The 26733-nt window shown below is 42.9% G+C and overlaps 1 protein-coding gene across 22 annotated transcripts in view; it reads left to right on the top strand.

Annotated features, from left to right (window-relative positions):
• The window catches only part of WNK2 (WNK lysine deficient protein kinase 2), a 171632-nt gene that overhangs the window by 111224 nt on the left and 33675 nt on the right, over positions 1-26733 (top strand). For 19 of the 22 annotated variants that reach the window (XR_012159824.1, XM_073351599.1, XM_073351598.1 and 16 more), the window contains 11 exons: positions 3375-3424; positions 5283-5448; positions 5533-5649; positions 7870-8037; positions 8407-8452; positions 9772-9885; positions 11120-12336; positions 15227-15299; positions 21048-21103; positions 21183-21865; positions 24730-24944. Coding sequence is in view for 21 of the 22 variants with exons in the window: in XM_073351599.1 (XP_073207700.1) it covers positions 3375-3424; positions 5283-5448; positions 5533-5649; positions 7870-8037; positions 8407-8452; positions 9772-9885; positions 11120-12336; positions 15227-15299; positions 21048-21103; positions 21183-21865; positions 24730-24944 (2905 nt within the window). In the remaining variant the exon portion in view is untranslated. Of the gene's footprint in view, positions 1-3374; positions 3425-5282; positions 5449-5532; positions 5650-7869; positions 8038-8406; positions 8453-9771; positions 9886-11119; positions 12337-15226; positions 15300-21047; positions 21104-21182; positions 21866-24729; positions 24945-25680; positions 25806-26733 lie in introns of those variants that run through there. The other 3 variants (XM_073351600.1, XM_073351601.1, XM_073351581.1) reach the window with 3 other exon arrangements.

The following is a 26733-nucleotide window of genomic DNA, read 5'->3' on the forward strand; positions in this document are numbered from 1 at the left end:
GTGTTGTAATGCATATTATTATGCAAAGCAAAGTTACATTGGCTTTTTGGCTGTTATATCAGATTGCAAACCAATATCTGACTTACTGTCCACTCCCAACCTGAAATCTCCCTCAGCACCATTGCTTTCCAGGTTTTTGTCCTGCATGGAGCATTTCTGGTTTGGAGGATCTCTTCCCCTGAAGCAATGGCTTTCACCTTTCCAGGTTCAATCTCTCTTTCTGCCCATGCTTCTAAGCTCTTTAGCTGTCAGTTTGTATTTTCCTCTCTGGTATATGCAGCTTCTTCCCAGTTTGGCACTGAACAGTCTGTGAATTTCATTAAGGTACAGTTAAGCCCCTTTTCCAGATCATCAGTGCAGATGTTAAATAAGACTGAATGTACAGCCAAACTTTATGGCACCGCTCTGGAGACCACCGCCCATTTTGATAAATTTCCATTGCCCCTTCAAGCAGTGGAAGACCTTAAGGATTTGAAGTGTATGTGTTTTTTGTTAGAGAAATTAGCAACATGGAGACTTGTGGTATTTTCTCCAACCCAGTGCTTTCACACAAGTCCTGGATCTCAAACATTGGCAGCAAAATCAGCAAATCTGTGCACATGGGAATTTCACCTGCTAAAAACCCATCTGAAATCCCAGCTGTATCCAACACCTCTCAGATTCTGGGTGTTTCTCCTCCTGCCCACTCTGGGTCCTGCATATACCCAGCACCAGAACCATTATAGACAATGCTGCTACACCTGCCGTGTCTGTTGGGGGGGTTCTATACCACTCTGGGAGCTATGAAATATGGATGTGATGTGTATTGCTGTAGCGTAATGTGATGTGAAGTACAAGCTTCTCTGAGAGAACTGAAATGGCAACGAGAGGCCCCTGAGGCATAAGGATATCTCTTTACTTTTTTATCATGTCCTTGGAAACCCCCATCCACTATTTCCCCAACTCCATTCACACACAGTAGCTCTGGATAAACTCCCTGTTCCCATTCTCATTTCATGGGATCAGCTCCCTTGGCCCTCCATTCCCCATGTGATGGAGAAGAGCGGTTTGGAGGCAAGATTTGCACATAGATTCTTGAGGCTTGGAGACCCAATTGAGTGACTGTAAAGGACCCCAGATTTGCTTGAACCCTCCCTGCCCTGTACTGTCCCCTGGGAAATCCCCATCCTAAAGCCATACCTGCCCTTATCATGTGTCTCTACTTTTCTCCGTGCAGGGCACAGGTTTGTTCACGTGAGCCTGTGTGCTGGCCCTTGTTGTCCATCTGCTCTGCAAGACAAAGGAACTCCTCATTTAGGTTGAACGATAATCATTGTCCACTGGAGCTGGATTGTTTGTGAGTCCCCATCCACATAAGGGTCAAATTGATCCAAGTACCCCTTGATGACTGTGCTGATGTCAGATACTGTGAAATACGTTTGTGACAGTTTTCTTAGGTATAACCTTTTATAAGGAGAGTTTCATATCAGACTCGTATATTGTAATTCAAAACAATTCATTTCATTATCATTTTGCCATAACACTGCTCTCTGGTGTTATCTTTTGTTTGAATCCATGTGACAGCACTCAAATCCCTGGCCATTTTGATTTGATCAGGCAACTAAGATTTTGTAAAACACTTGATCAAGTGCATTACTAAAATCTAAATATGTTGTGTCTGTGATCTCATTGTTTATTCATTTTGTAATTCTGTTGAGAAAACAGTCAGGTTTGGTACAACTGGCTTATAGAGCCATGAGCAATAGCCAACATGAGCTTGGTATCCTTTAGAGGCTTACAGATTTTAACTTTGCTATGCAGATTCTCGTTCCATTAGAGGGCAGTCATAAAGGATTCAGGGAACTTTGGATATGTCTACACTGAGTCCAAGCCCCTTTCTGTCCACACACACATCAATCTGACTCAGGTCAGCAAGCACTCATGACCTGGATCATAGGACCCTGTGAAGGAGGTGGATCAGAGCCCAAGTCCTGCTGTGACTTGTATCCACGCCCTATCATTTTGCAGTATGGATGCAGACCCAAGTCAGAAAGTCTGCATAGTGATCCGGGGCTGGAGCACCCACGGGGGGAAATTGGTGGGTGCTCTGCACCCACCAGCAGCTCCCCACCCCGACCCAGCTCACCTCCCCTCCACTGAGCGCGCCACGTCCCCACTTCTCCCCTTAGCTCCCAGCGCTTGCCGCCGCAAAACAGCTGTTTCACGCGGCAAGCGCTGGGAGGAAGGGGGAACGCAGCACACTCAGCAGGAGGTGGGGCTGGGGTGGGGATTTGGGGAAGGAGTCCAATAGGGGCAAGGAGGGGGCGGGGCAGGGGCGGAGTGGGGGCAGGTGGGGTCGAGTGCCCACCGGCGCCGGGAAAAGTTGGCACCTCTGTGTGCGGGCATACCCTTAGAGTCATGGAGTTTAAGCTGAAAGGGACAGCTGGATCATCTGGTTTGACTTGGTTCCTGAACATGTGGCTACACTAGGATTTTTGGTTAGTGTCTTGCTGTTGCTGCCACCAGTTTATCTCCATTGGTGGGAGTGCCAGAGGGCTCCAGCAACCACTGGTGCTTTAAGCATCATCTCTTCTAACTCTGCTCAGACTAGGCCTACACCACCTCACATGTAGAGCCCTGAAGACTGGTGGCAGGGTGTCTTTACTAGTGCTGCCACTGTGAAGCTGAACCAGTGATAGCAAGAGTGGGGAACTGTTTTTAAAGGAAAATCTATCTGTTGTGGAGCCGGCAGAAGAGGGTGGTAGGCAGCCCAGTATGTCAGTGTTTTTCTCCTTTCTTCCAAATTCATCATGCGCTTTCAAACATAAGCAAAACATACTGGAAATACTAAACATTGCTGCTGTATGCATTTTTTTTTTTTACTGTAGGATACTGCAAAAAAATAACAAGGTTAGGCCAAAAATTTAGATCCATTTAAATAAGATCAGGTAGGTAATGACGTGGATCCCAAATATACTAACACTGTTCGATTGCCGTGAGCTCTTTTTAAACTGCTGATTTATGTAAGATCTTCTCTGTTTTCTGCTCTTCTGCTGCCAAGTGAGCAATGGGAGAACTAAATTATTAACAAACTCTATTCCAAAAGTGGGCTTTAACAAACAGCCACGTGTGTACGAACAGCCATATTGGCTTGTGCTCCAAAAGAAATGCTAGCGACAAAAGCAACAATTTAGTGGCATTCCAAGTTCTGAGAATGAGTTAAACAAAATGGTGTGGGATTAAAATCTTATTTTCAGAAAATATCCTTCTAAATGCCCCAAAACTGTTCTACCAAAAATCTTGATCTACAAAGTGTCATGTTTCTTCATATGCAAATACAATATATCAAATGTTGCCTGATGTCTCTATTTAAATTACTTCTTTTTATATTTTAGGAGCATGCAATACTGGAAAAACAGCAGACGCTAGCACTGAGCTGTGAAAGGTATTCTTACAATCTCTCTAGCATTGAACATATTTTATTTCTGGAAGCTTTTTCTTTCTCCCCCTTCACAAGCCTGAGCCTGAATTTCTGTCTTTTGTAATGGGGTGGAGCAGGGTGTAGAGTGGGAGTATTAGGTTAGTAGCACATGGACAGATTGGAGATAGTAAGTGATAGGTTTGGGGAAAGTAACAAGTTGCATACATGAAGTTTAGCTATTTGGGTTGGTCTATCTTATGTGAATAGACCGTAAGTTCCTTGGAGCAGGGACTCTGTCTTAGGCCTGGTCTACACACAACTGTGGTGCTATTTAACGATTTTGGTTAGGTGTATGATTTTTGTTTTCTGTCAAAGTAGGTAAAGTGGCACAGTCCCTAGTGTGGGTGCAGTTATACTGGTATAAAGGTGCCTTACACCACTGGAGGTTATTCCCGTTTCCACCCAGCAAGAGCTAATACCAGTATTAGGCACCTCTATGTTAATATAACTGCAATCATTCTAGTGGGTGGACTATCCTGCTTTTAACTATACCAGTATAGCAAAAATTGTATTAATTTAATGTATAGACCAAGCCAGCTCTGTCTTTAGCATGGTTAGCACAATACAGGTTGGAGCCTTAAGGTACTACCATAATTCTACTGTATTTGGCTGACTGCCTTAATTCATGTTTTAATGTCCAATCTTTTATGTCTGAGCCTGAGGGAGGACCCAAACTCGTGGGGGTAACGTTTATCTTTACCTTCAAGCTATTATATTTTAACCAGAACAAATTTTCTAGATAAAGGGAAGCCTGCCCTGTGTATTCAGAGTTGAACATTTCCCTTTGCCCCCATTTCTACCTCACCAAAAAGCGAGGCTGACACAAGTAAATACAGGCCGAGAGCCTTAGAACTGCTTCTCACTTGCAAGGAGTATTCTGCTTTACAGGCTGAATGCCATTGTAAAAACCATGACAGCTCTAGGGAAGGAAAATAAACTCAGTCTTCCCTTCATGCAGGCAAAGTAGCGTTTTTAAGGCTTCAGGACACTAACTCTGTGTCTGGTGTTTCTGTGGCGTGCTCAATTCTTTTTTGTGTTTCATGGAAGGTGGAATTTACCTTTTCCAGGTTCCAGTAACTTTCAGACCTATAATTCTTGGGTATAATTGAATTAGGCAAAGTGAGTTCACTCATCCCTAGTGAATATGCTATCCTACAGTCTCTTATAGGAAAGGACGCCAAATATTTAGTGATTGATCACTCTCAAATTTTTTTTCCTCATTAGCTATATTTGAAAAACTAATTTTCCTAGCCGTGGCAACATTTAAAGCTGCTTGCATCAGAACATATCCCAGAGCAATGCCCTGCGGTCCTCTCTCCACATTAGAGTTTTGTTGCACCTTCATAGACTAAAAACAAGTGCCTGGTCGTAAAATGGCCCGCAGCTGCAGAAGTTGTATTCTGTATCTCATGTCACTCTCCTGTGTGACCCTTTCCCTGCATCTCTGACTGACAAAAAGTGATGGTTTCTAGAGAAGGTCACATATGTACCTTCGCCATTGGAGAGTAGAACCTGAAGAAGGGTAAGAAAATAAGTTGGGGAAATGGGGGACCCTTGCAATTCAAAGACAGACTGTAAGGGCCCCTGAGGAAAAGGAGCTATTCTCAGTGGAAATTAAGGCCCTGATTTAATTGTGCAAGGGACATCATGTGCTTTCTTATGCTCATGCTTAAGGACCTTGCTGAATTGTGGCCAGCCATGCTCTCTCAAAAGTTTTATTACAAAGCAGATCCACTGTTTTCCTGTAGTCACTGTTTTTCTTCTTCTTCTTCTTTCCATATCCACATCCCGTGTGGATATCTTTTCGTTCCCTGTTATAAAGCTACATGAGTCCCGATGTTGCTTCAGGTAAAGAGATGAGTGACAGCTTTGAAGGAGTGGTTGGAAGTGGAAAGCAAGAAGGGAAGCCTTCAAAGAAACATAAGAAATCTACACGCATTCGATCACGCCAGGAGAAGTCGAGCAGACCAAAGCTGACCATTCTAAATGCAAGTACAACCTCTTTGTCTTAGGCTGAACTTCTGTTCTTGGACATGCCAGAAATAATTATCAACATTACTCTTTTCTTATAGGTGTGCAACACAGGGGATAAGATGGTGGAATGTCAGCTGGAAACACACAATCACAAAATGGTGACTTTTAAATTTGATTTAGACGGTGATGCGCCAGAAGAAATTGCTACTTACATGGTAAGACTTTATTTGCGAAGAAACTTTGAAAAGACACTTAAAATTTTGAGTTGCTTATACTATATGTATATTACACACACACAATGTGTTAAAGGAACATTACTGAGGCTGCAAAGTCAAGCATTCCAAAGCTAGGGAATGCCAAAATTAAGATTGCTATGAAAAAATAATATGAGATCATATAATTAAAGCCTATGTTTTATGCATTATGAATGTGGCACAGGCAGCCTTAATTCTGGCATTTCCTAACTGCTGAGGGCTTGACTTTTTGCAACCTTAATAATGTTCTTTTAACATAGTTTGTGTAATTTCCTAGGTTTTAAAAAGCATAAACTGAAAAAAACAGTTCCATCATGTGGCATCATATTGACACGCACATGGATCATCAGCAAGGTTGACATCTTTAGATCCACCACACAGACCTTTGCCACTTGAGCTACTAGAGTAATTGATAGCAGTAGTAGGTTGTCATCCTCTCTGTGGCTCAGCACTAGAGAGGTATGAGAGACACATTTTGCCAATGGGTTTCACAGATACTTGCTAGCAGCAGAAGGCGGCTGTGACTCAGGAATCTTGGGTTCTAGTCCAGGCTCTCAAAGGGAGTGTGCGCCAATGGGCACAGATTTTTCTGCCTTGAATCCTCTCCAATCTGACCTTGTCCCAATCCTGTCTATTCCCCAAACCTGGCTCCTCATCCATTCCCAGTCTCCTTGTCCAGAAACCATTGACCATTTTGGCTAGAATTTTCCAAAAGACGCCTAGCTTGGAAAATTTAGCCCAATCAGTTTGGAAAAGCTATAAACACTCAAAGCAGGGTCTTATAATAGGACATGTCAGGCAACCTTAACAGGCGGTGCCACCAGCCCTGCTTATCATCTGAAAAGTAAGCACGACTTTGATTGGCCAGGACACCACAGGAAGAAGGACAAGACCCCAGAAATGTGATTTATACAGGTCACAACTTTCTTTAATAACACATCTGGGAACTATCAGACAATAATGCATCCAGCGCAGGCTCTCCTTCCTACTTTAACCCAGGTCACCTGACGGGGAGCTGAGATCGGCCACTCCCCTTATTCACCTATCCCAGTACCACTGCTGGAACATCAGTGCCCTCTCATTGTAGGAGGATTAAGGGGGTGGGGAAGAGGGGTTCTCACCTTGTTGTACCAAAGATTAGGAGCCCCAGCCCCAGCTTTTTAGGAGATGCTTTCTCCTAATCCTCTTCCAGTTCTGTCTTATCTGTGGACCAGACCCCTGTTGAAGAATTACCTGCACTGGGTTCCTAACAGCTTGCAACAAAATTTTGCAACCAAACCTTCCTGCCCAGTTCCCGAGCTGCTGAGAGGAAGGTGTACACCCCCTCTCCTTCCCGCGGGGCCCCCCCTTCAGCCAATCTGGGAGTGAGGAATAATTTCTTCCCAGCTGCAAAAAGGCAACTATTCCCCAAATTCTCCCCATTTGCCCTCTCTGGGATGAGAGCCCAGAGAGGGCAAATGGGGAGAATGGTTCCCTAGGAGGGGGAAGGGCTTATAAGCCCTCCCTTGGATGCATGGGAACCAAGAGGCTTATGCTGCACCCTGTGCAACCAATGAGCCCCAGTGCCCTGTTCCTCAAGTCCACAAGCAGGGGTGGTGGGGGTGCAGTCCTTAAAAGGGCCAAGAGTTTTCTCTCCCATGCTAGCCCCAACAAAACCTCCCCACTTCTGAGGTTGCATGGTTTGGGGAGCACGTCGTTCCTGTACTATGTTCTGGTTTTGATCTAGATCACAGATGCAGTGAGTCTGATTTTTCAGAGGGGGCTGAACTTCCATGGTCCCAAATGAAATCCATGGGAACTTAGGGCATTAAGCACACCTGCAAGCCAGGCTCTGTGTTTTGTAGGTATGGGGCTCTGGGTGGCTTTTTTTATGTCTATTTACTGTAACAAAGTCTGTCTTTTGGGGGGGATGAGAAACAAGACAATGCTTCTTACACACACAAGCAAGGTGATCACTTTGTATCAAACTCACCAGGCCCAGAGAACGACTAATTTTTTGTGAGAGGGGTGATTCAGTTTGGCTGGAGGCCAAATAAGAATACTGTCTCTTTAGGGTCTAGTTCCCATGAAGAATGATGCACGTGCTCTCCGTACACAGATGCAAACTTCCAGCTAGTTAAGACCATACAGTGAGTACTGACCTACAGCCATTAGTGGTTTATCTTAATGTGCTCTTTACAGGTAGAGAAGGAATTCATATTGCAGACTGAAAAAGAGACATTCATTGAACAAATGAAAGATATTATTGATAAAGCAGAAGATATGCTCAGTGAAGATACAGAAGGAGAACGAAGTTCTGATCAGGGAACAAGTCCCCAGCAAGATGCCTCTAGACTAGAAATGAATGAAGTAAGAATCTTGTGTGTCTGGTCTACCAGCAGGACAGTGGGGTGGGAGGGGGTATTGTTTCATGGTCTCTGTGTGTATATAATGTCTACTGCAGTTTCCACGGTATGCATCCGATGAAGTGAGCTGTAGCTCACGAAAGCTCATGCTCAAATAAATTGGTTAGTCTCTAAGGTGCCACAAGTACTCCTTTTCTTTTTTTAATAAATGAGGGTTTCTTGATATCAAAACTGATTTTTTTCTTTATCTACTTACTGTATTTTAAGTTTGTTTTACAGCCTCTTCTCATGTAAGATTTGTAACACAAATATTCCTTAGAAAAATGTTCCTGCATTAGTGCTTGTCTAAAAACATATTTTTTGTTTTAAACAGGAGAACCGGCAATCTCAAGTGAAGACACCAATGTATCAGCAGAATGGTAAAAGTGCTTTTGAATACAAATAGAATATCAAACTATCAGGCAATGAACAGGTAATATTAGACTGTCCAGAAGTTTAGCAGTCTCCAAATAACTCCACCAGTTACAGGTGACTGGAATATATCCTAAAAATATAGGCCTAGTAAAAGCCACGGTTGCCGTTAGCAGCTTTGAAGTGCCAAGGCTAAAATAGATTAAACCAGTGTTTGGGTGTATTGGAAATATACAAATTTTACAAACTGACGATGATCCCCGGTACCTCCAAACTGGAAGTGGGGTTGAGCAGGAAGAGACGAGACTTTCATAAATGTACTCTTTTGTTCTCAACAATAATTAAGCTTGCAAAAGGAAGTTAACAGAGATTGGCTCTTCCAGCCTTAATGTTTGCAGATGCAATTGAATTTGGTAACCAGGAAGTTTCAGCCAACTCTCTTACCAGTGAGAAGTCTTATTCTTTTGGATGTGTTTGGTATATTATCTCTTTCCAAGAGAAGGGGAAGGTATCAGTGTGGGCTTTTACTCCCTCTCTAAACTGGAGAAGGGAATAAAACCATATCCTGTTTAAACCTCATTTCCAAACTGTATGTGGTCATGTGTTGTACACACCTCTATTTGCCAGGCACTTCTGAGTTTGTGTGTGTAAAACCTCTTTTGGGCCGCACAACATGCTTCAGTGACTGAAAACAATGGTGTTCCTCCCAAACAATGGTGTCCGCAGTCTGCCTGGCTCCTCTTCGATAGTTCACACTTGCTGGCCAGTCTTAAAGTATACTGTTTGCCTTTACTGGTTTGTAAATAGAATTTTGAAAACTGAGTAATTTGATATATTTAAATGAGGACGTAAAAGTTCAAGATAAATGTAGGAGAGCAGTAGTAAAAAAACACCACCTATGTAGGAAAATAGATAAAGTAAGTTGCAAAAAACATTACCAAAAAAACAGTTTTTCTATTATAAATACCTTCTTTACAGTACAATTAATTCACTTTAAGCCTAAGCGAAACATCATTTAAATCAAAGAGAGTCGTTCCAGCAACTTCAGTGAGCAAGATTGGATCTGGCCTTGGGTCCCACTCTAATACAGTCACTTGTAAGGCAGAGGACTCTTTCCATCCCAAGATCACTTTTTTGCTATGGGAGTCCAGTAAGATCATTATTTTTAATCTCCATGAATACTGTAGAGACACGTGCCTCTTCCTAAAATGTGGGAGTTTCACATCCAGAATAAGTCTGATTTGGATCCGATCAGCTTCTTAAAGTACTGTATAGATGCTCCAAAACAAATACAATGTTAACCCTTTATTTTGCTCTTCACAATTAGTTTTACATACTGGAAAAAGGTGGTTTATTATATGCCCTGTTGTGGAAAACCCTACTGAGGAAGTACCAGAATTCTCCCCAGCAGTTCCTCAAAGTAAACAGCCAGAAGGTCCAGGTATTTATGAACTTTTAAAGCTTTCGTTTATCTCAGGGAACAGGGGTGTGGGCCATTGACCTTGTCGTCTTAGAGGCAGTTGTCAGTTCTACCTGTACCCTCCCATGCTTTCATCATGATTGTTTCCTTTTAGCTGCAACATGGTGGGAGGCAGAGGCTGAAAAGTATTGTGTGTGGTGTTGCTTCATGAGCTGACCAGTATAGGATACCAAAGATGCTAACACAGGCACTGTTAGTTCTCCTTTAATTACTTTTTTGCACCTCAAACTGCTGCCGTCCACAGCACCTGTGTGGGGGTAACCAGATAGGCTAATCTTGCAGAGGAAGTACGGTGGCTTGGTTTTAGTTGTTAGCAAAGCTGTGTGGCCAAACAAATTCCTGCAATAAGTTTATTCTTCTAAAAGTTATTCACAGATTACACGTAACGCCAAAATAATCAGCAAAAATGATGCCTGCTTCTGGTTTTGATCTTCGCCATCACCGCTCACTCGGAGGCCATGGCCAGGGAAGGAATCATTCATGGGTGTGTCTTCCTTGGCTTAGGGCAGCTCTTACCTTAGTTGTTCATCAGCCATGGATTTTGGGGTAGCAAGTTAGGGAGCACCACTGTAGTCCAGAATAGCATGGGAGCCTTGCCCCAAAAGGTGCTTGAATTTTAAGAACTTTGTACAAATGCAAAACGAGCCTGTAGTATCGGCCACATAATTTGCAGTCTAAAAAGTCGTGTAGGATATGGACCTTTTTATGAACCTCAATTTACCACGCTGCTGAAACAAGGTAGTTCATAAATAGTGTATTATTACTATTAATGGCCAATGGAGTGCAATACACAGTACCCATTCAAAATGGATAGATCATATCCAGCATGAAGAGCTTTTCTGTAGGATCACACATTTTATGTGAGCATATAATTTTAAACTAAAATGTGGATGGTCTTTTGATTATTTATAGAAAAGTCCCAGTGTTCTTAAACTCTGTTAAGAGTTAGGTGTTGTAATTTAAGTTCTATTCATAGCTGTTTATCATAGGCTGCATCCTTTTTACAGAAATATCTTCTGTAGTCTGCAATTTGTGGTCCTTATTTGAATATTGAGTTACTAGTTTTCTAACAGAAAACATTTAGCAGTTCAGGGCCTGCTGTATTTAAACTTGACTAAGAAATTTTGCAGTTACTTTATATGGTTCACTCTGTATAGCCTGTAAAAGGTGAAATTGGTGTTTTTACTCCTTATAGATCCTGAACAGTCCGATGATCAGCAAATGAGCTCTGCCGTGACAGACACACCTAGTGTCTTGTTTTGTCACCAGCTCCCTAGTCAAACAAGTGTATACGACAGCCCCTGTGGAACACCTGGTCCTTTGGCACAAGTTCCTGCTGCAGTGTCGTCAGCTGTTTTACAGACTAAGGCAGAAATTTTAGCTGCAACACTAACGGGAACTGCTCCATATGTCCCAGAACAGTTTGTTGCTAATGTAGGTCAACCAGAGTATCCTCCACTACACCTGGTAATGCCCAGTCAGCCTGATGCTTCTGCCCACAATGCAGCTTCACTAGAGGAGCCTTCTGATGCTCAGCTTGCTCCAAAATCCTCCCTGCAAACACTGCAGCAGACGGATGAAGATGCTTGTGTTCCCGATGTGGAGATCTCATGCTGTACTGTCAGGCCACCCAGCTCAATTCTAATGGTTCCTGCGCAAGGAGCCGAATTCTGCCCCGTTCCTGCTCTCTCTGATGCCGTCGTCTTGGAACTCCAGCCTACGCCACAAATCCACCATGTGTCAGAGGCCAGGCAGCCTGGTGTAATGCAGCATTCCTTGGTGAACCAGCTGCTTCCTGGGGGTATTGTCTCTGATCCTCTAAATCTGACAGGCTCTCAGCTTCAAAGTCCTCCCCAGCTACCAGTAGCTGTATCCCAGCAACATATAATGCTGACCCAGTCCCAGCCTGTCACCTGCGCTGGCCTTGGCATGGGTCTGCTGCAGCCACCTTGTGCAGTAGAGTCAGATGGAGAAGGGCCACCCAGAGTTGATTTTGCTGACAACACAATAAAAAGCCTCGATGAGAAGTTGCGCAATTTGCTGTACCAAGAGTGTGTTCCTACATCTTCTGCATCAGCAGGGACACCAGAGAGCTTTGTACCTTTAGAGCATGGGGAGAGCGAGTTGGCTAGCTTACCGCCTTTTAATGAAGAACTAATTCCCACACTTGTATTGGATTTAAGAGAACCAGGCCTTAATGTCCCAGACACCTGCCAGGACGCTAATGCTGCTCAGGATCAATTTGTGTCACTTGTACCTTCTGAAATGCCACCTTACCCTGTATTGGCTAGTCAGGCTGTGACTGTGCCTTTTATACCCATAAATCCAGCAGCCATGGAAATGTCTGCCATGCTGAACAATGCTACAGCCACTGGCCACAGCAGAACAGAGTTCAGAATCCAAGAGCCAATGGTAGGATATGCAGATTCATCTATCTATAAGCATTTCTATATTGCTTGTTGCCGTAATAGCTTACTTTCTGTCTGGGTTCTCTGTTTACTGCTTTCCATAGTGCAGCACTGCTTTTATTTTCAATTTGTCACATGTATTCTGACTCATACAAGTGTTTCACTAGCCATTCATTAGAGAAAACTAAACTTTACTCTTGGGTTCAAAAATTCATATAATCCTTCAATGCAGTCTTTTTCTTTTCTTTTTTTTAAATCCTGTTTCTAAAGCGAGAGAGCTGAGGAAAAGTGATATGTCATGGTGGTTTAAGAATGTTAAATATATTCATAGTGATGTTGATAACTGAGGTTACTCCTTTTTGAGCATTTATCTAAGCCTTGATAGGCAGACATCACCCTCTTTCCACTATCTGGCCTCTGTATATTATTTTCTGTTCCTCATTCATGCATAGAATCATAGAAGTGTCAGGCTGGAAGGGACCTCAAGAAGTCATCAAGTCCAGCCCCCTGCACTGTGTCAGGACCAAGTAAATCTAGACCATCCCCGACAGGGGGTTGTCCAACTTGTTTTTAAAAGCTTCCAATGATGGGGATGCCACAACCTCCCTTGGAAGCCTGTTCCAGAGCTTAACTACCTTTATAGTTAGCAAGTTTTTCCTAGTATCTAACCTAAATCTCCCTTGCTGCAGATTAAACCCCTGACTTCTTGTCCTACCTTCAGTGGACATGGAGGACAATTGGTCATCAACCTCTTTATAACAGCCCTTAGCAAAATATTAGAAGACTATTAGGTCGCCCTGCAGTCGTCTTTTCTCAAGACTAAATGTGCCCAGTTTTTTTCAACCTTTCCCCCTAGGTCAGGTTTTCTAAACCTTTTGTCATTTTTGTTGATCTCCTCAGAACTCTTTCCCATTTGTCCACATCCTTCCTAAATTGTGGTGCCCAGAATTGGACACAGTGCTCCTGGTGGGGCCTCACCAGTGCCAAGTAGAGAGGGACAGTTATCTCCTGTGTCTTACAAATGACACTCCTGTTAGTTCAGCCCAAAATCATATTAGACTTTTATGAAGCTGCATCACATTGATGACTCGTATTCAGTTTGTGGTCCCCGATAACCCCCAGATCCTTTACTGCCACCTCGACAGGTCTTCCCCATTTTGTAGTTGTGAATTGGATTTTTCCTTCTTAAGTGCAGTACTTTGCGCTTGTCTATACTGAATTTCATCATGTTGAATTCAGACCAGCTCTCCAATTTGTCAAGATCATTTTCCATGTATTCATTTAAATTGATTACCTGCCCTCCATCACTTCTGCACACTTATTTTTCAGTAAATGTAAATACTAGCAATATGGTTGTAACAGAAATGTCAGATTAATAGGTGAACTGGAACTGAAAAGCTATGTATAACTTAACTAGAGTCAGGTAAGTTATTGTGCCTCATAAATATAAATGTGCTTAGTAGACATTATCATGCTACTAGCTATAATAAAAGTCTTTCCTTGCCTTCCGTTATGCCCCCGTGACTAATTCCGTGATATCTAGCAGACTGCTAAAGTACGTTGGGTCCTAGATGAGGCCTGTAGTGCCATCACTTTAAAAGTGAGTTGCCCCCAGGGCACAGAACACAAGATTTTTTTGCTTGCTTGCTTGCCTGCCTGCCAGTTGTATAACATTTGTGCAAGGGCATCATAGCTACCTTCTGAAACCAGTCTTAACTTAAAACCCTAATTAAACATATTATGGGCATTCACTTTGCTCAGACACTCCAGCTAGTGCTGGATACTCTCTAGCATAAAGCTTATACCGCTTCCAGATGGGATCTTGCCTCCTTTCATAAGCTCAGCAGGAGAAGGCTATGTCACCGCTTTGTTGGCAGACTGCTGTGGAAAAGCCACAGTGCTGCAAGGTGCTGGTGGTTCCGTAGGCGGCTTGGCTCGTTAATGATTCAGTGTCCCGACAAGGGACCCTAAGCAGAACGAGATGCAGTCATTCAGATGAGACGCTGAGGCTATGAATGCTCTGGGACAGTGGATTTCAACCTGGGGTCCGCAGACTATGGCTAAGATTTCCAAAGGGGTCCGCAACTCCATTTGAAATTTATTAGAGGTCTGCAAATGAAAAAAAGGTTGAAAGCCACTGCTCTAGGATCATTACAAATTCCCTAGCACTTTCTGCTAGATCAGAGACGTTTAACCTAGTTGGAAAGCAGTATTCTGGAGTTGGTTATATCCCCCCAACCAAAAATAAAGCTGCCCCCCCATGTAGTTTCAACTGGATTCACTGTACAAAATATTAAAACCATGCCATGTTTCAACAGAGAGGTGGTTGCAGTTAAGCAACTGATGAAGGTATATCCTTGTACGCTGTGTATGTTACTAAGCCAGTTTCTAAAGTACTGAAGGCTCATTCTCCATAAAAGGGATTATAAATAACATCATAATATTGAGTGCTCCCAATTAGATTGTGTGCCATAGAATAACACAGATACATAACACATTTGTATTGTAATTTACTTAACTTTTCAGTGAAATTTCATATGTATTAGGATGTAATCTGGTTGAAAAAGCACAAGATACTCATTTATAAGTGTGTACTTGAATAGCTAAACTTGGTGCATATTTACAAACGTTCCATACTAGTATATGCTGCAGTCTTCTAAAACCTTCCTCCTCATTCACCCTCCCCAGAAAAGAATGGTGTGGCTGAAAAAGAAGATGGGTGGCAAATTTCGCTAGGAATGTAAAATACTTATTCCTGTACAAAATAACTTTGTGCTAAGATATGATGTAAATATGAAGCAAGTTCCAGAGACAGAGACTGTATATTGGCTTCCCTGTTTGAGGGTGTGTTAAACTGAAATTCACTTTTATATTTTGTTTCTTTTTACTTAAAGTTGGAAAAGTCCGAAACGACTAGCATCGGTGTCAGCTCCACAGAAGTGAGAGGTGGGTCGATGAGGAGAAAAGGTAGTTAACAATTCAAACTAGCTGTCAGTGGTAACTTCAATGCTATTTCTGTACTATCCTGTGGGCCCCTTTGCTCATGCACCCTTTTTACTAACTTTCCTTGGGACACCTTCACAACCGCACCCAGCACAAGGGGGACCTGAACCTGGCTTGGGCTGCTGGGTGCTGTCACAAAACAAAAAATAAATCTGACTCTGCTGTCACTTTTATCAAACATACAAAAAGCAAACAGTCTCATGGACAGACTTAAACATAATACTGTAAATAAGCAATGCAGGTCCTTTCACGTGGGTGAGGTACAGAGGCCTTCATGTGAGACACTGCACTTTTCCCATAGTGTTTTGAAGTTTGCAGTTCACAGGCTGAGCAGAAAGCCAGCCAGATCTCCTTTACTCCACTGGATGGAGTTCTTAAAGGTAGCAGGATTTTGGGTGGGCTCTGCAGAGAAGAGTCGGTCCGTAGCGTTCTCGAGGAATCATTGAGGATGACCATGAAGGCCTATCAAGGCAGGCATACTCCATTCCAACTAAGCTGTTGATGGATTCAATGACACTTTTCACAGCAGTCCATATTAAAATTGTTCAGAATGTGGAACTAATCTGATTTACCTGTCCAGGAAGATTTTGTCCCCTTTAAGGACGGAGCACTCTGGAGACTTTAGCTCCTGCTGCTGCTGCTGATGTGTTAGAGTAACACACAGTTCTTCAAGTATGTGTCAGCATTGTTCCCACTGTAGGTGCACATGCTCCTCATGCACTTGAGACTAGAGGATTTTTTAATAAGTGTCCTTTGGGGCCATGTATGCACCCTGTGCTTTCTCATGCTTCTCTCTGAGGGCATAAAGGGTGGGGTGGCAACAACCCTACCTCGGTACCTTCTTACCACCAGTGGCAGCAACATGGAACCAGTGAAGTGTTTGACCCCATCAGTTCTTGGCTTTGGCTAAATTTTCTACAAAAACTTACTACAAATCTTCACAACTCTTCTGACTCTGACATACGACTATCATGATATATATCAACTTGTCTGGACCGAGCACTGACAGATTCCCCCTGTACAGACCCCTTACATGCACACACAAACAGAACTGCTTGACATGCCAGCCTCAAAACCTACAGGCTCCAAGCCCTGTTGGACTAATTACCCTGAAAGATGGACGCAGTTGGTGTGCCTGCTGTTTAGGTGAGTTCACTATACCCAGCAGATGTTCAGTGCGCCTTGCATCCTCCACTAGGATGCGTAAGTCGTGAGACATCAGGTTTAAGCTTCATCTCCTGGAGCAATCCATGAGGGTCTCCTCAGAACCTGAGGGGACCAGCTCCAGAGTTGGGCTAGCAAAGAGCCAGTGTCATCCAGCACTGACATCTAGCAGACATGTCACACCAAAGACCGCTGTGAAGAAGACAGTGCAGAGAAAAGACCTGGCACCAATAACAACACCTCCAGAACCAAGAGGAGTGGCTCCAAACACAGAGGCATAAACTCCAAGCGAAGCTCGGTGTCTTCCCACAAGGACAGACCATGTAAAGCTTCTGCTTGTTGTCGAGAGCTGGTTATACAGAGCAGCCTATAACACGGAGTCCTCCAGCATCCAGCTCCAGTGAAGCCCCTCTCAGTGTTGACCCCTATTTCAGAGGAGGCATCTCTGGCAAAGCCAGGACTGTAATTGGTGCCGAAGCACCTTATGATACCAGAACGGATTCGGATACTGAGAGCACCCATATTCCTCAGCACTACACCTGGAAGAGGCATATTCTTTCTCACTATCACTGGGGCATACGTTTTCTCCATCTTCAAGCAGCGAATCCTCTCCCCTGTGGTCAGCGGAGAGTCCTTTGACGTGGTTGTGCTACCCTGTGTTGCTGAGGTGAGCTGTGCTTCAGCATTCTGAACTAGTTGCGGTTTCTTTAATGCTGAAGTCAGCATGTTCATGAATATAGCATTGCTGTAATCACGAGGGTCTTTGTTCACTAAGATCGGATGGCGTTTCCTAGCCAAGCCGAGATGGTAGAAGGCATTACTTGCAGAGGCTGCTGTGTGAGAGTTCAGCATCCTCGAGGAATCCAAGAGCATATCTCCGCTATGGACTGAATTGACCAATTGTGGATGTGTATCTTCAACCAAAGACTACACCATTGTACCATTCCAGGCAACCTGAGTACCATGCCAAAAAGAGACCAAGGTACAGCAGAGAGACACCAACCTTCCTCCTCCTCAGCAATGCACTTCTCACCTACAACCCAACAACAATCTATAGAGGACTGTCAGGAGCCACATCAGATCCAGTCCAGGGAGCTTGGCCTTCAGAAGCTGCCTCACCCCATTTTGTCTACCATGACATCTGACAGATGGGTGCTAGAAATTTTACCTGTGGCTATCCCATCCAGTTCCACTCCTTTATCCCGTCCCTCTTCAAGGACCCATCTTGCAAAAGACCGCTACAAGCAGAAGCAGCCTTCTGTCTAGGATCCATAGAGGAGCTTCCACCAGAGTTCAGGGGAAAAAGCTTCTACTCCTGGTATTTTCTCTTTCTGAAAAACAAAAGGTGCCTTCGTCCTATCCTAGACCTGAAGAGACTCATTTAATACATACGCCATCTCGGGTTCAGAACCGTAACACTTGTCTCCATCTCTCCAAGCACAATTCTGGTTTGTGGCTTTTGACTTGCAGGATACGTACTTCCATATAGTTATCCGTCCAGCCTACAGAAAGTACCTAAGATTCACAGTGGGGCCCAACTATTACCAATGCAATGTTCTGTCCTTCGGAATCTCCACAGCACCAAGAGTATTCGCAAAATGCCTAGGAGTAGTGACAGTGCATTTATGGAGGCGTGGAATGCACATCTACCTAGACCTGGACGACTCGCTGATCAGAAGCAGGTCCCAGTAGGAGACTGTAACAGCCTTAGAATACATCCTGTCCCTGTTCTTTCAACTAGGACTCCTTAGGTATGTCTGCACTGCAATTAAACACCCACGACTGGCTCACACCGCTTGACTGGGGCTAAAGGGCCCGGGCTAAGGGGTTGTTTAATTGCTGTGTAGAGGCTTGGGCTGCAGCCTGAGCTCTGGGACCCTCCCAGCTCTCAGGGATAACCCTGTTGGCTCTTCACCTACCAGGGGTCAGCAATGACCTCAGACTTCTTGAGCCAACAACTGATCACCAACCATGAGTTTTCACTCTGAAAGTCCATCATATTCAGTCAATGGGGAACTCGCATAATGGACTTGTTTGTACCACAGAGGACCACACCAAATGTTCAAACTTCTGTTTCAGAGAGTGCATGAACTTGGGTTTGTTACCAAATGCCTTTCTCCTCCATTGGTCTCGAGCTATACGCCTTTCCACTGATTCCTAGATCAGGTGAGATGAGTCTATAATCACTCTGTTAGTCCTTTACTGGTAGAGATAGTTTTGGCTGTCAGACTGATTGCAGATATCCAAGCAATCTCCTATACACCTCCCAGTCTGCGCAGACATAGTATTTCAGAGCCAAGTTCAGATACCGCACCTGGTTGTTGCACCTGACGGCTTGGGTGTTGCCTGGTTGAACACTGCTGACAGAGACTGCTCCCTGCAGATTCAGGACATTCTTATACAGAGCAGGAAACCATCCACTAGGATGATCTCCCCTTCAGAAAGGAAGAGGTTCTCAATGCAGGTAGCCCAGTGAGATCTAGAACCAGTAGACATCCTGATACCAAAGAGCCTAGACTTTATGCTGGAGCTGAAACAGGCTGGACTGGCAGTTAGCTCTGTCCAGGTCTGCCTTGTGGCAATGTAAGTGTGCCATGCTTCAGTACAATCCTACCATCTGACGAAATCAAAATGTCTCAAGGGCCTCCTGCATACTTGCCCATTGGTTAGCGACCCAACTCCTATGTGGTACCTCAACACTGTCCTCCTAAAACTCATGGAGCCTCCTTTTGAACCCGTCAGACTGCGCAGCACGCCGCCTTACCATCAAGATGGATTTTCTGGTTGCTATCACCTTGGCACAGAGCTTTAGTGAGCTCCACGCCCTGGTAGCTCTTTATACGTCCTTTCACAGGAACAAGGTGGTGTTGAGACCACACCACGTGTTCATCCCTAAGGTGGTTTCCAAATTCCATGTGAACCAATGAATCACCTTGCTAGCCTTCTTCCCAACGTTGCACTCAATGCCTGGAGAAAGAAGCTGTATACTTTAGATGTGCCTGGAGCTTTGTTCTGTTACTTTTAACAAGACCAAGCCCTTTAGGCAGTCTCACCACCTCTTTGTGACTATATCCAGCCCATTGAAATACCAAATCATCTCACCATGAGCATCTCCAGATGCCCTCAGGCACACAAGCAGCGTCTTCCATCCCCTTCAGGAATGTTCCAGCCTCTGAGATCATTCAACATGGAGCAACCCACTGACTCTTGTGAAACATTTTACCCTGCACGTGGCAGGCAGGTCAGATGTTCTTTAATTGCCGTTTGACTGATGCAGCTGTAACTCCTTGTTCCCACTGTCCAGGAGGGTTTCTACTCACTAGTAGCCTACAGAGGATTCCACACTGACATTCGCAAAGAAAGACTGGTTACTTACCGTACAGTAGCCATGGTTCTTTGATGCAGTCGGTGTGAATCCCACAATGCGCCCTTCATCTTAGCTTTTCAGAGTCCTCATGGTAACACAGCCCTTGAATTGTGAGGGAGCTAAGGAAGGGTCTGTGCCCTTGCACCAGGAGGCACAGGGCACATGCGTGGCCCTGACAGACACTGCCATTTAAAAAAAAAAAAAAAACCTTCAATTTCACATGCAGGAGGCATGTGTGCACCTTCAGTGGATTTACCCTGAGTACCGCATCTCAAAGAACCCCATCACTGTAGTGTAAGTATCCCTTCCTAACTTAAATATTAAGGAGGCCTGATGCTATTCTTAGAATTTTGTCAATCATCGGAAATTTCGTTTAAGTCACTGAAGTTGCACCAGTCTAAAACCAGGAGGAGAGGGGAATTTTGCCCTAGGTTTTCATATTAATTTCAATATGCCATAAAGAGATGCATATATTTCATGACTTCAGAACTGCAAAATGACATTCTTACCTTATGTTCACTCTGCATTCTTGAAAGATTTCCATTCATTGGTTTAACTTTGAAAAAGCATAATGGCCTGGAGGTTAAATTCTATCTTGTATGTCATCAGGAAGATATTTTGCTTCTCATATAGTGCTATTGTGGTCCAAATGACCACTATTTGAGTCTGTAGTTACCACCTTCAGCAATATGTTGTTCAAATTTGATCCGGGTGAAAGATATGAAAAAAGACTTTCCAGCTATGGTCAAATCCTGCTTGTCTTATGCACACTGCTCAATTACATGTTCAGACAACTATTTCTCTGTTGCAGACCTCAAAAGTACCTTTGTAACTTGAGTTCTGCATACAGTACACAACTACATTTTTGTCTTCAGAACTTTTTCAGACCTGTCTTTATCTAGACTGCCCAGATCATTGCACTGAGTCTGAGTTTCTACTAAGGGATATTTTATAGTACCTGCACTATGGCTTTTGAAATATTTTAAGTAAATCTTGCATTTGATTATCCTAATTATGGTCTAAATTATATAGATTTGCAGTTGAATCATGTATTGTTCCAATGCAAATTTTATTTAATAATGGATTTTGGATCTAGTGTTGCTTTCCATTTTTTAGGCTAAAACCTTTCCATTCAGACACGTATTCAGTTAATTTTTTTTATTTTCCAATTTATGAAACAGGTTCAGCTGCAAATATTTCTTCAACTTCTGCTGTTCCAACAAAAGGTCTTTTTCAGGTAATGTGAAACTATAAATAGTTGTATGTCTGTCTGCCACACTTACACTCAAAATTAATCTCCCTCATTCTTTTTCTAGGTTGCTCCTGCATCAACAACCATACCTGAACAAATGGAAACTTCTAAAAGGAATGAGGAGGCAAAGATCAAAACTTCATCTGCACCTACAGAGAACTTAATACAGACTTCTACAACAGATAGGGAGATAAATAACCTTCAAAGGAATGACTTTGTAGACCCTGGTTCCTATGGAAAACAGTCTGAAGGGCATGATAATAGTACACCAGCCAAAACTATTGGCAGGTTTTCAGTGATCAGTACCCACGATGAATTAACTTTAACATTGCCACACTGCTTAAGGTACTCTGCACCACCTGATGTTTATTTGGATGAGCTTCCCTCAAGTCCTGACCTAAAGACATCAGTACGGCGAGTGCAAACGGCATCTTTTCTTGACGTCCTTTCTGACCATGGGTCCAGTGATTCTGGTGACGAGTCTCTCCAAAGGAAGTCTGTTGCTGTTCAGCCGTCCCTGAAGAGCAGTGGTGCAGCCAATGACATCACAAAAAAGGCAGCTTCTGTTCTGCAAAGATCTGGAAAGACTAGTGCACTGGGCCCTGATTTGCGTAATGGTCAGGGAACAAAAATTCCCACTATCAATATAACATCCTTCCACTCTCAGTCATCCTACATGAGCAGCGACAATGACTCGGAATTTGAAGATGCAGATATGAAGAAAGAACTGCAAAACCTGAGAGAGAAGTATGTTGGATTTTAAAACAATGCTGGATACTTGACATATGTTTAGACTACCTAAAAAGCATCTCCACACATAGTAAACTGTGTGTGTACAGCAGCAATGAGTAAACTCATTAAGAGAAAATGCCACCCCTTCCTGCAAAATTCATACTGAACCCGAATCACAATGGTGACAGTTACAGAACCCCAACTTTTCTTAATCATTCCTTTCTTTTTATGCACCTTTGTATTTCTTAGGCCTGGTCTACACTTAAAAAATAGATCGGCCTTGCTGCACATCTCAGGACTGTGAAAAAATTTTGTCCCCTGAGTGCCATAGTTAGGTTGACATAACCCTGGTGTAGACATGGCTAGGCTGACAGAAGAATGCTTCTGTTAACCTAGCGACTGCCTCTCGGAGAGGTGGGTTAACTACATTGACGGAAAACTGCATTCTGATGATGTAGGAAGTGTCCACACTGTAGCGGTAGAGCTGCAGCACCATAGACATGGCCTTAGTTCCAGCTAGACATGAAAATACCAAAATACCTCAAAAGCCTATATGTGTGTGTTCTGAGCCAGAGAGAACCAATTTAGCCCCAATTTCCTAACCAAAGAATTCAGTTAACTTCAGGGCAGGAAATGTCCCTGATGTTTGTTCAGCACACAGCCCAATGAGGCCCCAGTCTGAGAGCTCTGGGTGTTACTTCAATGCAAATAAAAGATAATCAGGAATAATCTGGTTACTTAGCTGGAGCTTTTGAGATTTCCCCTTCCCAGAAGCAGATATTTTTTTGTTGCTAAAGCCCATTTACTAAAAGTTTGTTTTTATAATAACTACAACTTCTGATTTAATTGGGAGAAATATTCATGATCCTGTCATATAGGAGGGAGTCGTGTTTCTGAGCTGCACTGTTTGGATCTGGATTCAAATTTACCTAAAGTTTGGCAATGTCTGTTGCCAGCATTTGGATTTGAGTCTCTCCCTGAGCAAAATGTTTTTCTTTTTGTCAGGCGCCGCCTTCTTCAGTCGGAGTCACCAATAATGGGATCCTCCTTTTTTAGTTTTCCTTATTTATCGCTGCTTGGTCTTTTCTAACTAGCTTTCAATGTCACTGGCAAAATGGGTCTGGGGGAAGTGGCTTTTGTGTCCTTTTTTGCTGCTTTATGAAATATTAAGACCTGAAAAGCTTTTTTAATGAAATACATGTTAACAAAACGGACAACCAAGTTTTAAACAAGTGTAACCAAAAAAAAAAAAACAACCTCCTGCACTCACAGACTAAGACATCAGTCTATTGTGGTGTCATAAACCTACTAGATATACAGTTGTCTGTAGAGCCCTCTAGCAAAACCACTGCAAACAAGACCTGATTTTTCTAATGTAAACACAAGCAGAAGACGACCTGCTTGGAGAGGGGGAAAAGCATGTCAGGGCTGTGTAGATCATAAGAAGCACAGGGGATTATAAAAAATTGTAGGTTTTGCAGCTCACATCTACAATAAACCAGAATTCACTCTCCTCATCCAAGCAGTTCAATGTATCCTTGTATAAAGTACTTCTTGCTATCAAAATGCATCTGGAATAGTAAATTAAATTACATTTAGCATCTCTTAGCATACTGCTTATGGTGGTGTCTCCCAAAAGTAATTCTCTGTCATACCCTATAGAACATGATAGCATGTCACAGATAACATGACCTCTTCAGTGAGTTGGTTGCAAACTTACATGAGCAGTAAACTCCAGAAAGCCAGTTGTTATTAAACTCCTCTTTTGAGCACCTTTCAGTGTATTCAAGTTGGAGAAGTGCTTCATACCGGCTATGCTGTGCAAAGTGAATGCCATTTCCCTCTCAGTGGCATTGTTCTCTTTTTTTTTTTAAAGTAAATACAGTAATCCCTAAAGGTGCTGGATAGAAAACCCTAAAGAATGAATTCTCCTGGTATGGGATAGGTAGCAGTAGTGCAGCTCTTTCCCCACGTTACCCTGTCCAGAGTGCCTCAGTCCTGGGTCATCTTTGGGGTTAGAGGCTAGTTCAGGCTTATTTCAATCCGACCATTACCTTTGGACTCACTTTTTAAGTAGATACCTATCCAAGAGGAACTGGATGAAGACATCCAGCTTATGTCACACATGACTGGACCCCTGAGCAGTCAAATGTTAACAGCCCAACTGCTGACCTAGGCTGGATTTGAAGTGGTGAGCCTGAAATGAAACTCTGTCACATGGCTAGTCCCCAGAACTCATGGTTCTTTTTCTCTAAGCATGTGATGGGAGAAAAATGGAAGCAGTGGTTCCCAATCTTACTGTAAAGTTAGAATTTAACTTGGAATATAAGGGTGTTCTAGAAAACAATTCAGTGTGTGTTCAAAGGGTATTTAGATGCAATCCATCCTGCATTATAAGAAACGTGACCATTTAGGTTCTTGTGTCACTGTATTAATTTAAACACTTACTTTTGCTTTTTGTCCTGCAGCACTTCTCCCAGTTATTTTAACTATACTTCTAGAGACAACTTTTTTTTAGCACTGTTTTGAAGGGACAGAAGTTCTGGAAACATTTGAGTTAAATTCAGATCTTGTATCCAAACCAATCACGTTCGCTTTGGATTCTGAAAATCCTCTTTTTACCGGAGTCTCTGTATAACCTAATCCTCGAAGAGTAAATTTAAAGCAGCGAATTGAAACTCATTTTCTTCGTGTCTGTGCATACAGGGTTAGATGGCGTTTCCTATGTGGAATGTTTACACATGTACATGCTCTTGGATGAGGAATAGCTTGCTGTACAACATGAGGGGTTTTTTTTTATAACTGTAAATGCCATCTGGGTCTGGCATTTTCTCAGACAAGTAGCTAGCATGATGTCCTTTTATTTTATTTTTTGTTAGGCACTTGAAAGAAATTGCTGAACTGCAGACTCAACAGAAGAATGAGATCGAGGCTTTGTACGTCCGGCTGGGCAAACCATTGCCACCCAAAGTGGGTTTTCTTCACTCAGCCCCACCAAGTGGCCGGCGGCGAAGAACCAGCAAAAATAAATTAAAATCTGGGAAACTATGGAATCCTCTGGTTCAGCAGCTCAAAATTGCACCTTCCAACACAAGTAGGTCCCACTGGTTTAAAACCTTGTATCCTATCAAGTATAAGGAGCACCTGTATTTTATTTTCTGTCCCTGACCAGCTAGGCAATTATACTGAATTTGGGTGAAGGCAATGAAAGGTGAAATAATAATTTTATTACAGTGATTGAAACATCCTACTGTAGACAACTTTTAAGAGATCTCTCTGTGATCTCCTCTTATTGCAGCTGCCCAGTACTGATCCCATGGCTTCCCTGCATTAACTGTAGTGCTTGGTTATATGAAAAGGTAATATTCTGCCAGCAATGATGAGATAAGAAGAAAACAAAATAAATGTAATGTGTGATTACTTGGATATAATTCACCCCCAGCAGGATTCCAAAAAATGCATTGTACATTTATATAGGTTAAAAAAACCCGCCCAGCATTAAAATAGGAAGAATTGAAAACAAAGAAAAATTAATCAAGAGTTTTTGAGGCGATATAAACCCTCATGCTTCAGGCCATAAGCTGACCTCTGACTCAGGTTTGGAAAGAAATGTTTTCCCTATTCACGAGCTGTTCCATAACCACCTAGTGCAGATTTCTTCCTCTGAAGCAGTTAGTATTTTATGTGTAGGTATCGAACATGCTCTCAGTGCTTGCCAAATAAAATAACAATGTCACAATTCAGTTTTAGTTTGGGATAGAACCTAAATCCATTTGTTTTCCCATCTTTCTCCCTAAGGTAATTTATCCATGTTTGTATTTATGGTTTAGATACTGTTAGTCTGCATTGAGTGTATGGCGTTTTGTGATCTCTCTTTTCTAAAAGATGCTCTAAAAGATTGGATTGGACTTGCCAAAAAACAAATTAAAGCTGTGATTGATGCCTTTCACTTCAGGTAGGTGTTGAGGGGTTTTCTAATACTTGTTAATATGGATGCGAAATCTGTGATCAGGATTGCGTGACCAACAGCAGTCAGTCTTTGGCATTATCTGTTTGGAAAAGTAATAAAATAGTAATTGAGTAGGGGAACTTAGATAGGCAGTGCCCAATTCTTCTTCTGCAGAATACGAGTAATTCCTGCTGAACTTAGTTCATTTGAAGTCTGTGATGGCAAACTAGCTCTTCCTCTCTTGGGGGTATACTTCAAATTCGATAGGTCGTCTTTCCATTGACTGCAGTTCTGTACCAATGTGAATTGCATTATGTCAGTTTTTATTATAGACTTTTTTTTTCTTTTACAAAAAACCAGAATCTAAATTAAGATAGCAAAAGCAAGGACATTCAGAGTTAAGACTGACATGTCATGATCCACTTTGTATGAGTCAGTGTCTCCAGCAAACTCCTCTTCTCTTTTAAACCTTCCCGTTTTAGCAACTCCTTTGCTTATTTCTGGTGGATGCCTTACTGCCTCCTTCCTTCCCATATGGAGTTCCCTATGATGGTATCTAACCCTCATGTCCATGTGTTTTTAGTCTGTAGACCATCTCCGGGATGTCTCTACTCTTTTCCTTTCCTTTCCTTCCATGCCAACAACACCCCACTCTCAGCCTGCTCTGACCTCTCACTTGTCTCACATCAGCATACCATCTCCCTCACTAGCTGAATGTTTCACAAAGTCAGAGCCTCTTTCTGCCTTGTCTTGTCAGGTAATTCTGTCTCCACTATCACTCATCTTTAAGCCTTGCTGATTGGAATGCTTTTCTGCTGCACACTTTCCCTCATGCATCTCCCTTTCTATCGTTTTCCCTTTTTCAGCTAAGCTGTAGGAAGCTGACCAGCTTCCTTGATTTTGAATAAATCCTTTATTCATGCCTTAATCACTC

This window comes from Lepidochelys kempii, chromosome 7 (assembly GCF_965140265.1).
Source record: "Lepidochelys kempii isolate rLepKem1 chromosome 7, rLepKem1.hap2, whole genome shotgun sequence".
Classification (NCBI taxonomy): domain Eukaryota; kingdom Metazoa; phylum Chordata; order Testudines; family Cheloniidae; genus Lepidochelys; species Lepidochelys kempii.